Source organism: Dromaius novaehollandiae, chromosome Z (genome assembly GCF_036370855.1).
Source record: "Dromaius novaehollandiae isolate bDroNov1 chromosome Z, bDroNov1.hap1, whole genome shotgun sequence".
Taxonomy (NCBI): Eukaryota; Metazoa; Chordata; class Aves; order Casuariiformes; family Dromaiidae; genus Dromaius; species Dromaius novaehollandiae.
The window spans coordinates 81,258,320-81,271,529 of NC_088132.1; the positions used below are offsets into that span (position 1 = coordinate 81,258,320).

Below are 13,210 nucleotides of genomic sequence, written 5' to 3' on the forward strand. Positions count from 1 at the left end.
ATGGATTGTGCTTGGCAAATGGCATTACAAGCATTGTTGATACTTTAAAATAGCCCTTCAAATTTAGGCAATGTCTGCGGCGTAATTTTTCTTTGTGTGTCCTTTGTCCTTTCAAATGGCACATTTTTCTTCTGCCAGAAGATACATTCACCTCCTGTGTTATTGATCCTCCTGGTGTCTGTCTCAGTAACTTCCTAGAAGTTTCCCTCCTGTCAGGAGAAGGGATGGGACGGTCTGCTTTGTGTCACAGCATGGTGCAAAAGGGTTTTGTGAACATGTTGCAGCATTTGCATTGATATTGAATCTGTGGTATTTCACCCTTAGCTGAGTTTTTGGCAGAATCCAGAAATGAAATAGGATTGTAGCTCTGGACAGCTCTAAGAGAAGTATTCCATGAAGTTATATGCTGAAATGACATGCGGCTGGTGTGTGGGTCTTCTAAAGCTGTGTGAAGTATTTTTGTGCTCATTCAGAAGAAGGCCCACTTGTGCTTTTTTCCTCAGTTCTTAGCTGCATTAGGGTGAATTTATATTTTAGATTTGTAATAAAATTGTAAGCTGCAAACTATCAGCATCTCTTACATGAGAGCAGTGGTAGGAGATGTACAAACAGAACTGATATCAGAGCACCCAATTTTTGTTTCAGCATCCGTCTTGGAAAAGCTACTCAAGTGGCAAGATTATTATATAATCCAGCGTTCTACTTAATCATAAACTTCTGCTGCCTCAAACAGTACTAATTACAGTGCTGATCATGGACTGCTTGTGACTCTAGGCAAATAATTTAAACTCTGTGCTTCATATACCAATTGGAAAAAACAGATACCTTTTTAAATGTGGGGGAGGTTTTAAGTGTTCAGATTAAAAGTGCTGGGTTAATAGATGCTGTCAGTGATATTTATTTAGAAAGTCAAAGGACACCTCACTGAAGAACAATAGATAGTATATTCTTATTATTAATCTAAGTCTCTTCATGTTTACAGCAAAAACAGATAAAACTTCTTTTTTGAGATGGCAGGTCCAGATTTTGTGTCAGCTTAATATTCCATTTTTTAATCTAGCCCTGATTATTTCAGCAGTTTATATTTGTTTTCACCAGGCAAAACAAAAGAACTGCTTAATTCTTATCAAGAGAATCAGTCCATTTTCTTTCATTATGGTTCAGTGATTTTTTTTTCCTCTCAAATCCTTATTTAAAAAAACTACAAATGGAGCAGCAACAAAAGAAGAAGGATTTCTAATCTCTGATAACAGTTTAGGAGTTCCCAGAATCCTGTGATGGATCATTTTCTTCTATCCCATTATTCTCAGGGTACTCTGATAGGATTTAGACAGAAAGATTTACATATAAAGACAGGATTATGTGCCTGTGTTCTTTATCTCTCCTTTATAAACCTTTCAGAATCTGAGAGGATTCAGGGACCCTCAGCCAACCCTGAGCCTTTTCCCAGCATATATCCCTTTTTGTCCTAGAAGTTCTAGAACGTGGGTATTGTTATTTATCTTTTGTGTCAGTGGCCCTTAATGCCTTTTCGTGTTACTTTTCTTGTTAATCTTTTCTGTCACTTTTACTCTTCTCTCTAACAGGTGTTATTTGAGCTTGCCCGGTACCATGCTCCTTCCACAATTTTCTTGGATGAGCTGGAGTCAGTTATGAGTCAAAGAGGCACTGTTACAGGGTAACCGAGGAGATCGCTTCCTATGGCTTTAGGGGAATCGTTGCCCCCTTATTACTGCATCTTTTCAGTAGTGGGTTTGTTCAGGTGTTGGTAAATCATACAGTATACCTGTTAGAAACAAATCTTAGCTAAACTAGAGCCTGAAGCTGCTCTGTAATCTTCTGTAGGAGCACGCTTGGGCCCCTGAAAGACTTGTCTTTTTTAGACCGTACTGACAGTATAATTATTTTAAGTGATAATGGTAATTTTAATGACTTTTTATTAAGCACTTTTTCTTTTGTTCTGTTGTCAGCTTTCGGAGCCTCGCAATGCGGTATTGTCACAATGCCCATCAACTCTGAAAGTACTGTTTCACAGCAGCATTGCATACGCTGTGGGGACTTAGAGAGATGTGGTTGTTCTTTAATTCACAGTAGATGAGATCAGTAGAGAAGAAAGCATGTAAGCCAGGTTATGTGGAGGTTAGCAAGAGACTACGGAAATAATGGGTCTGGCAAGATTGTGAGCAGCAGAGAGGTGCAAGACTATATAACCAGCGGTGTTGTATTTTAAAATAATATATTTGAAGTGGAAGTAAAGGCAGTGGGGAGAAACAACAGATGGCTTGTTAGAGGCAAGTAAGAAGTAGATGATTTTGTGGTGCTTTGTACAGGCCTAGGCATAGCAGGGAAAGATGCATGGTGTAATCACGTTTTCATTAATGGGACAAATTTTGATGGCGCTGTCAGAACTTGCAGGAATGGGAGAATATTATTATTGCCATCCGTGGTGCAGACAGTTTATAGTCTACAAAACAGATTGGAAAGATTGGGAATGGGGAAGGAACAGGAGACATATAAAGAAATTGGTATACCCCTTAGGAGCCCGTAACAGTGAATTTTATGTATTGTAAATTAAATGCTCAAAGATATATAAATAGAATATGCCATGTAGTAAATATACGACTTGTAATAGTTGCCATTTAATAGCCATAAATTATGGGCCAAATTTTGCCTTTATATATCATTTTAAAGCTCTCATTAACGTCACTAGATTATCTATTTTAAGCGTGGTTTCTATCTAAGATTATGTGGGTTACTATAATACATTATTATTAAATATTGACAGAGGCATCTATAGATGCCTTTGCAGAAATAAGCACTTAAACCTGAAGGTATTTTTTACCATCTAAGGCCATGATGTTTTTTCTGGATTCAGTTCCACAAGGTACCAAGTACTCCACATCTGGGACCTAAAGTTCAAACTGGTATCCCACAAAATGGATTTCCTGGATCAGGGCCAGAATTCTTAGCACTTTGCAGGAGAAACTCATTAAGTTCCAGGTTTTCTTCTTGAGGAAGGATCCTTTTTGTGTTGTTTCAAGGAGAACTCTGCCCTATTTTTCAGTTTGTTTCAATACTGCATGTTTTTCTGCTTGCTTCTGATAAAACATTTTGTGATATATCGAATGAAGCAGTAGGCATATCTTCTTGTGACCACTTAAAATTCACTCACAGAAAAGTGTAAGTAGTTGCCCTGGATAGGTAGATGTCTTAATTGTGTAATGGCAACCAATGCATTACAAAAATTCTCCTACATAGATCAGTCAGTCAAAGCTGTTTTCCAGTGAACATCAACTCTGCATAAAGATTAATGTGAAGAAAAAAAGAAACTAAATGTATATTTTCTTTCGATTCAGTAATAGTGAACTCTCCTCACTTAAATGCACTGAAGAGAGTCCATTTAAGTAATCATTAGAAAGCTTGATTTTAATGCTTAGATGTTAGCTAATGGAGCTTAATCATGCTTTGAACTGGGACAAAACTGTGACGAGGGCTCAGTTGCTGTGAATGACACTGTATAAATAAAGATGATTACTTTAATGCACTGAGCAAATAATATTTCTCTGCATCTTGGTAGTGGTGAACATGAAGGAAGTCGGCGGATGAAAACAGAATTACTGGTGCAGATGGATGGCTTGGCCCGATCTGATGATCTTGTATTTGTTTTAGCAGCTTCCAATCTGCCATGGTAAGAGATCCAGAGAGTACATTTTTGAATACATTTGCTTGAGCTTCTAAGCACAGATAAAGATTTTGTTTAGAATTTTGCAGAAAAAGCCTTGATATTTGGTTAAAGCATTTAAAGATTAATTTGGAGCTTTTACTTTTAAACTCTACAATTCTTGCTATTTGTGCCACATGACAGTAATCCATAGTAAATTCAACATATGCTGGTGCTACTAGCTGCTAATATTTAAAATGGAATGCTTTATTTCATAGCCAAGTTATTTACTATGTTTAAGCTAAGAAGGGTTTCAGCCTGGAACTATAAGGTGCTTAAAACATCTAGTGCTTAGAAGGATACTTCCATAAATAGGAAGGATGAATTTTTATTGGTATCAAATGTGACTTTCAAAAGATGGGGACAACATTTTTCAGTTTCTTTAACATAATTTAGAATACAAGAATATGTGGTTTATAATGGGAGCTGAAACACTTCATGTCAGGTCTCAAAATGGGCAGGACAGGTATTGAGAGCAAGGGTCGGTGTCATTTTGCTGCTATATACCTTGTTGAACCCATCTCCTGAGGATGGTGTGCGGTTCTGGTCATCCTGTCTTGAGAAGGATGCAGTGGAGATAGAGAAGGTACAGAAGACAGCTGAAGACAGCTGCCTTCTGAGGAGAGACTAAAAAGACGGGGACTCTTCAGTTTGGGAAGAAGGAGGATATGTTTAGATTAAGAAAACACAGAATCGGTGAGTAAGTCAAACACAGAACTGTTATTTTCTGTATTCCACAATACTGGAAGTAAGGGGCACTCATTGAAACTATCAGAAGATCAGTTTAAATTGAAAAGTAAATATTTGAGCTGCTGGACTTGCTGGCCACCAAAGCTGTGGAGACAGGCAGTATCAGCAGTTCAGAAGAGGGATTAGGCAAATTCCTGGACAACAGTCCGAAAAAGAATGTTGGGAGGACTAAGCGCAGGGATGTAATATTTGTACTTCCCCAGCATCCACAATTGTTATACTACAACAGATGGAAGAAAATGTTTGGCTTGTGTATTCCTTGAATAGCCTCTCCTATTGCCACTGTCAGAGACAGCATGTTGACTTGCCTCGACCACTGTTCTGGTGTGGTATTTCTTTTCTTTCATGTAAGCCATTATCAAATGTTTGCAGACTGGACGTGGAGAAAATAATGGCTTTTGGGCAAGCACAGTTGTTTTCAGCAGTCTTTGATTTGTACCCTAGTAATCATTTTCCAGAGCAGGAGCCAGCACCTATATAGGGGATTGAAGCATACTGATAAAGGGCTTGTTTTTGAAGTTAACTTTCATAGATCTGGAACTAGTCTGTGGACTTCTGCCTGCCCCTGGAATGAAACATCTTTTCTTACAGAGAAAACTGCGGCCTGAAAGCAGAGAGGGAGAACCTCAGCAAAGTAATTGATGGAGGTTATCTGTTAGGTGAGAGACAGGGCAGATGTCTGCAAGAAAGAGATGAGATAAGTATAGGAAAGGTTATTTGTTTGTGCTTCTTCCCCTCCCTGGATTATGACCGAAGCAGAGAAATACAGTGTGTCTGCTGCTGTGGGAATTTGGGGTAGACTCTCTGACTGGCTAATGTTTTGCAGTCTGCTGGTCATCGTAGCATTGAGGTCTGTACTTCCCTGTCCCTGAAGGTCTTCAGACCTAAGTGGGCCAAATCACCTCTCCACCTTTCCTGAGCACTGGGGGTGTTCGTGTCATGTAATTTTGGCACCTAAAGTAAAAGACAGGTTTCCTCTGCTATGAGACAGTCAACAGAGAAAGAACAGAGCCAGCAGTTCAGAGTAATTCGGAGTACCCCAGGGACTGAGCGTGGGGCCGGTAGTTTCGCATCCTCACTGGTGACCTGGCTGGTGGGACAGAGCACACCCTCAGCAAGTTAGCAGATGATACAGAATTGGGAGGAGCAGTTGATAGACCAGAGGGTTGTGCTGCCATTCAGAGGGACTGAAGCATCCTGGAGAAATGGGCCAACAGGAAACTCATAAAGTTTGAGAAAGGGGCATGCAAAGTCCTGCACCTGGGAAGGAGTAATCCCAGGCCCCAGTACAGGCTGGGGGCTGACTGGCTGGAAAGCTTGATGTCTGAAGTGCTTTCGTAAAGCAAAAGCCCGTTTCCCATCCAGGCAATGGAGAATGCTTTGGAAAACCATCAGGCAGACATCTTACCTGCTGAAATTCAAATGCCAAAGTAGCAACATATTCAAAGGCCTTCATCTGCCTCTTTCCATGGCCTACACAGAGCTTTCAGGAGAATGGCTATGTGGGCAGTTAAAATTTATGTACAAGTTAGGTGTATGAGTTAGGCCAGTTCCTACCCTGACCTAACAGCATAAACATAAAGCTGTCACTGGCTTTTGTAGCTGTAATAGCAGAATGTAGTGTCAGTTTGGGGGATTTATGCCTTGGACAGTCTCATGAATTTAAATCAGTGCAAAATCTACCCTATTTTGTGTTACAATATCTGTGTGAAAATGCTGAAAAATAAATAGCTACTGTGTGTGTGAACAGTTAACTTCGAAGGAGAATTAAAACATTAATAACCCATTCTTCTCTTTATGGTTCATTAGTAAAATGCTGGAAATGTTTATGTTGTTATAACATTGTTATTCTTTTAGAAAGAGAAACTCTAAGCAATGCATTGCACTGTTTCATGGTCTCTTGCTTAAATTATCTTCAGAGTAGCTAAGCTTCACAAGCAATGCTGCAACATGGCAGTACTAAAAAGGATCAGATGTCTTTAGAGGATCCATGTCTTTTCTACTCTTGCATACTAGTTTGAAAGGAAAAATTGGGTATTCCAAACCCACCGAGGAAAAGTTCAGAGACAGCAGCTGGCCTGAGGGTCACAGTCTGGCTGGTGCTTGAGCTGGGGATCTTGGAGATGTGTTAATGCAAGTATGAGGCTGACATCCCTCTGAATGCTTCTGTAGAAAAAGAGATCGCTGAACGTGTCTTCTTGTTATGCATCTTTCTTAGGAAACTGATAAACTCTTCACGGAAAGTCACGCCAGAATTGCAGAATACAGTTTTGAATGTCTTATACATTTGATTTTGGATCATTTTGCAATTCTGAAGTGCTAATTTCTGCAAAATTGCCCACTTGAAACATCAAAAAAAAAAAATGATACCACTTTCCTAAGGTAGATGCAAAATGACAAGATTCCTATTTTAGAGGAACTGCTCCTGCAGGAAGCTGGCAATCCGTGTTGGGATGAGGGTGGGAGCTGAGCTGTTGTCAGAATCCCGATCCCACTTTGGGAAGTCTTATACTTGAGGGCTTACGTTTTCTTTCTGGAATTTTTCAACATTTTTCATGGGGGTGGTTGGATTTCGCCCTCTCCTCAGCAAATCCAACCTGTGAGTGTCATGACTAGCTTGTTGGACAGAACTGTGCCTAGCACAGAGAACGATGCTCTAAAAATGTAGCCGAGTATATACTTGGAAATGTATTTTAGGAGGAATGGAAAGCTAATGAAATCCATAAGCATCTTGCATTGTCACTGAGGTTCACAGCCATGAGGAATTTGGGAATGCCTGCCTCGAGAGATGTCAGTGGGGTTTGAACTCCCATCTGATGATCTCAAGTATATATTTGCTTTTATTTTTATGTGTATTAGACTACATTGAGTCCCACTGTAAGACCTTGGACTTCAGCTGAGTAGGGATATTTTATTATATAAAATATATATAATATTTTATATATATATGTAATTAAGTTTATGAAATAGCCAGTGCCTAGCTGACTGCTCTGAAGGTTGTGGCTTCACAGCACGACCCTGCCTTCTTTCAAACATTTGGTATTAAGCTGGATTTTAAGAGATTTGTTTAACTTGGATATTTATTGATCATCAAAAAGAGAGTGCCAAGCTGCTTTTAGATGAATGAAAAGAAGCCTAAACAAAGCTCTTTATGCTGTCCTAAGCTGCACTGCAACTACTGATCTTCCTTTCCACCCAGTCCTTGCCGCCCAGGCTAGCTTCCTGCTGCTCATCAGCAAGGCACTTTTTATTGACAAATTACCTGTTGAAATGATTCAACATAATTAAATAAAATAAAGGCCTCGCTGATGAAGAAATAGTGATCCTGAACCATGTAGTGAATGGTTCCTAATGTCTCAATGCATTTAGTTTTATTCCCACTGCAGTGCTGCTTTCTTCTCCCTCTCTACCCGTGGGGTGGGTGAAGCTTTGGTGCAGGCTGATTCAGTCAGAGCTAAGTCCTGTTGGAGCTGCGAGCGGATGGACAAGATGGGTTCAGGGTGAGCTGGGCTGCAAAATCCAAACCAGACTTTGTGCTAGTGAACCTTTTCCTTCACTCTCAGCAGCGTAAGCCTCCTCGCTGCGTATGGTGGAGGAGAGTGAGGAGGGAGAGCTGAGGACAACGGTGTGGGAAAGCCCTGGAGGAACAGGAGAGGACATGGAGTGAGAGCATGGTCGTGTGGGGTCTCCAGGCTGTCCTTTCACAGGAGGATGGGAGCTGGGAAGGGACGAGGAGCTCTTTCTTTCTTGGTGCCTCTTCAAAGCACTGCCATGATTGTCATACTAGACAGAGATTAATTTTGGACCAGTCTTCTCTTGTTGCTGTCTCTGGGTTCATCTTTGGAATTGTTGTGGCATGTCTCAGTTTCTGCCTAAGGCATTGGTTACTGTTCTTTATCCTGGAGATCAAAATAGTTGTCGTGTTTATCTTCATGAAATTTGGCAGTGACAACATGGCATGATGTCCTGTGATGTTATCCTGGAAGAGCTCTGAGAAGACCCTCTTTTATACATCCTGTACAGCTTTGTGTGCTTTTTTTGTGAGCATTTCTTAATACTTTTACTGGTTATTTAGAGGATATTTTTATTGGCCTAGTGCTTATTCTATTCTGGATATTATTGTAATTTAACCTTGCATTTGATCACTAACAAAACAACCTAAGCAAACAACCTAAACACTCTTAAGATAACAAAAATATTATGTCTTTATTTTCCTCCTTAGCCAACAAGTAGGGTCACTGTAACCTTTCCGAATAAATAGAGTAACTTCTATCTATTAGCATACTTATTTACAGAACAGTTCCGTATGCCAAGAATACTTCTTAGCCCTCAATTTCCCTGCTTGCATTTTTGCAAAACGGAAACCCTGCGGTAAGATGAACAGCTGGAAATACTGCCTGTAAAACCAGTGCTTCTTGAGCAGTGCACTACTGCAGTGTTGATAGAGGAAGGGGGACTGATACTGTTCTTGTTTGTGCTGGATGCCGCCTGAGAAGCATTGCACTGAGGGTCACACAGTGTAGGCTCAACGGGAAGGCTCAAGGGCCAAGACTGCTCGGAAAACATCTCTTAAGCAGCCTAAAACTATCAATGCACCAACAGCCATTGATCAGCAAATCCTGGTATTTGCTTCTGAGGCTGTGCATAGAAGTACTGGCATGGATCTGTATGAATTCCTGTTATCCATTAAGATCCTATTGATCTGGTTTTCTAAGCTCTGCGTTGTCCTTGGCTCAGCTTAAGTGTCACAGCTCTCCAAATCCAAGACGTCCTTCCCCGGGAGAGGGGTGCCTCCGCTCCCGGTGAGCTGAGGAAGCCACGCGTGCTGAGAGCTGTGGAGAACCTACGTGGGCACTTACGTGCGGATTTGGGAGCCCGTTTGGGGTTTTTCTCATGTTCTATGTCAGCAGGAAATGTTTGCTATTAAAAAATAAGGACAAGTCACCAGAAGTGGTGGAAATAAGCTCTCTCGGTGCACTGCAGATCCGTCTCAGGGTTCCCCTTTTTCTTTGTCTGCACACAACACATTTAAGTGAGTTTCCCCTTTATGAGAGTTTCTCTGCAGGTATGAGGATTGAGCTATATTTTAAACTGAAATAACAAATCTATGACTGAATGGGGCTGGTAGAGAAAGATTCGTACAGCACTCAAAAGCGTAACAGGTCAAAGCAGCTCCCGGAAGGCACTGGAGACTTATGAGTGCGTAAATATATTGTAGCAGCTATTTCTTGAAAATTGCATGGATGACTGGGCTACTTGTAGACAATTTCCATTGAACAATTAACAAGAGAGGAACCGGAATAGGAATTTGGATTCAGTTGTTTGGTTTTGTTACCGTTAGATACAAACAACTGCAAAGCGCTTCGGAGAAAACTAGATTAAAATGAATGGTTTGGATGCACATTTGGGAGTTGCTGGCCCGCAAGGCATACCAGGATTCCTGAACTTTGACTCTGTCTGTGGCACTAGCAGGACGTTGTGAAATGCATTAAGAGCAGAACAGAAAAATGTTCATTTTTATTTTAGGCTTCCTTTATGGAGCAGAAGAAAATAGTGTCCCAGACATTTATTTTACTTTTTTTTTTTTTTTTTGGCAAAACACCTTTATCAATGCTGATGTTGTCAGAAGTTCTGGTTCACTGGCACATTTCTCCAGCCTGTCCATCTTTCACACGATCCTTTTTATAGGATACTTCCCTTTGTGGCTGTATTTTTTTTTCTTATTTGTATTTCAGGAGCAGTCTCAGCTCGAGATCCTGTTCTGCCACGTGCCATACAAACATACCACAAATGTGGCCCCCGTAGCCAAGACCTTCAAGTCTGTATTTTATACATACTAAGCGCCCCTTACAAAGTAGCAAGTAATTAATCCTCACAGTGCCCCAGACAGGTGATTTCTAGGGTCTCCTTGATAGCAAAGGGAGAAACTGGAAGCTCATCACTGACAGGGGACGTTGCCATACGTGAGTACAAGAGCCAGGGGAGATAACTAAAACTTCTGACTGTCACTGTTAAGCCTCATTGTCACAAGCAGGAGTATCACTAACACAGTGAACAGGAATACACTGGATAATTAATCCTTTCTTTTCAAAACTAGGTTGACACAGTTACAGGTGGGGTTGTAAAATGTCAGTCGCTGCAGCGCTGTCAAAGTCACGTCTCCAGGAAGCGATGGGCTGAGATGTTTCCTCTCCTTCGTTGCTTGCAGGGAGTTGGACTCTGCCATGCTGCGGCGCCTGGAGAAGAGGATTTTGGTCGACCTCCCGAGTAAAGAGGCACGGCAGGCAATGATTCAGCACTGGCTGCCCGCCCTGAGCAACAGCGGCGGAGTGGAGCTGAGAACAGATTTGGACTACGGCTTACTGGGCCAGGTGAGGCAGCACTGAAGCAGGTGCAACTCACTCCTGACCGCTCAGGTGCAGGTGGTCTCCAGAGTGGGAACTGGAGGTGAGGGTGACGTCCGTCAGCGGTGGGACCATGTCGCAGTAGGAGAGGTTTGGAGCAGAGTTGCGATAGCACCTCTCTCAAGTCAGCAGCTGCTACGTACAGGGCTGGGGGGAAGGACTGCAGCTCCGTTGGAGGCTCCAGCCCAAGGGAGACCAGGCGAGATGGTGTGGTCTGATCCCCTCTGCTGGGCCAGCTTTGCAGCCTTAAATACAGGGAGACTTACAGCAGTAGTATATACCATCGCTCTTCGTCCCATCAGGCTGGGAGCGCTTTCAGTCCATTGGGGTAATGAACACTTAACTGGGTAGGGAAGGGGTGTCACAGCTTCAGTGCCACAGGAGAAAAGAGCACTGTGACAGTGAAGAGCTTCACTAGGATATCAGGCTCCAGACACTTTCTTCAAACCCTAAATTTAGCCTTTGTGTCATCCTAAATTCTTCAAAAATAATGTACAGTGAGGGCCACTTGATCCTTGTTTTATTTCTGTTCACAGAGACAATACTGCTCAGATTTTGTTTCATAAATGTTAGAAAAGAAATATAGTTATTTTATAAACAGGCAGGTTGAGAAAACAGACACAGGTGAGTTTTATCTGACCTACGGAAAATTGCCCTTAAGAAAGAAAATGTCCGATATTTTGCTTGCTATTACAAGTTATCTTGGACATTTGAATCAAGAACAAGCAACATGATGGTTGGGGTGTGTATGTATATATAGAGAGAGAAAGAGAGAGAGAGATGTGTGTGTGTCTATGTTCATGTGTATGTATATGTATTATTTCAGAAAGGAATGGAATTTATGAACATATTTATATAAAACACATATACAAAAATATATATGCTTTTAAATTCCATTCCTGTCTGATTTGTAAGCCTGTGAGCTGTAATGCATCACTCTGATCTTGCCTTAGGAAACAGATGGCTACTCTGGCTCGGATATTAAACTGGTGTGCAAGGAAGCAGCTATGAGGCCAGTGAGAAAAATTTTCAATGCTCTTGAAAATCATCAGCCAGGTACCACTGAGAAACCTATTATATGGGAAATGTTGATCCACTACTGTAACTCTAGAAATGCTGTTAACCCCAGCAGGTGGAGCTCTGTTATCTGCTTAGAAAAGTTTTAAACTACATTTCTAAAAAAAATCTACGTAAGCCAATTCTGAAAACTATATATATTTTTTAAAACTGTCAGTCTCTGTGAAAAATACAAATTTTTCTCTTTCTCACTAGGTCAGTTATGTTGTTTCTGTATATTAAGTATTTTGCATCATGCATGGGCTTAATGTTTTCCAGTAGTAATTGCAGTATTTAATCAATTTTCTTCTCTTAGGTAAGAGTAACTTACCCATGATCCAACTGGACACAATCACAACAGCAGATTTCCTCGATGTGATCGCTCACACCAAACCATCAGCAAAGAATCTAAGCCAGAAGTACACAGCCTGGCAGAGAGAATTTGAGTCGGTTTGAAAAGAAAAAAACCCCAACACCAAAAACTTCAAAGACTTCTTGCCACAAAATGGCATCTCTGTTGCCTCCAAAGGATTGAATGGTGAGGGGAGAAATCTGTACTTTCAGAACTGTAATAAGGGGAGGGTTGTTTGGTTATTTTTGTTTTCTTACTAGCCATTTTCAATGACCATTCTAAAATATTCTTCATGGAAGTAATGTAATGGCAGAATAGCAGCCACTATATAATGAACACTCCAGCATTAATTTTATGATAAAGATTTATAAACTGATTGTTTAGCAGTCTTTATTTGCTACAGTTGTTTTCAGGTTTGGGGTAGAAGGACTGGAGTAGAAAACTTGTCAACAAGTTAAGGCATTTAGCCTGATTTTTCCGCTTTGAGAGCCATCACAACCAGCGTAGCTTTACCAGCAGAGGCCTGTGTTGATGAAGAAATTCAGGACCTTATCAATGTCTTGTAAATTATCTCAGATCAAAACAGCAGCAACTGAAAAGCCTTGATATGCTACGTCTATTAATCTCCAGTTGGTTTTGGGTATTCCCAAAGTGGGAACAGGAAGTTATCAGAGAAATTAGGGGATTTTGTGGAAAATTGGCATAATCTATGCTAATCAGCTAGAAGCTGGCTGGGTAGTTATCCAATAGTTTGCAGCCAGCCATAAAAGGTAAATAGCAAGTCCTGGTAGTGCGGTGGTAAATAATAGACAATTTGGAGACTTTTCTACTCGTAAACATGGCCAAGTCAAAAGGACTGCCATGTGTCCTTCAAACAATGATTTTATTAGACTCCATATTCTAATAAACATTTCTCAGGCTTCAAGG

The 13,210-nt window shown here is 40.9% G+C and overlaps 1 protein-coding gene across 7 annotated transcripts in view; it reads left to right on the forward strand.

Annotated features, from left to right (window-relative positions):
- Positions 1-12,659, forward strand: part of LOC135323446 (katanin p60 ATPase-containing subunit A-like 2) — a 32,126-nt gene extending 19,467 nt beyond the window's left edge. For all 7 annotated transcript variants that reach the window (XM_064502143.1, XM_064502144.1, XM_064502149.1 and 4 more), the window contains 5 exons: positions 1,587-1,678; positions 3,578-3,688; positions 10,680-10,842; positions 11,829-11,931; positions 12,248-12,659. In XM_064502143.1, coding sequence (XP_064358213.1) covers positions 1,587-1,678; positions 3,578-3,688; positions 10,680-10,842; positions 11,829-11,931; positions 12,248-12,387 — 609 coding nt within the window. In that variant the 3' untranslated portion in view covers positions 12,388-12,659. The remainder of the gene's footprint in view (positions 1-1,586; positions 1,679-3,577; positions 3,689-10,679; positions 10,843-11,828; positions 11,932-12,247) is intronic.
- Positions 12,660-13,210: the final 551 nt, after the last annotated feature.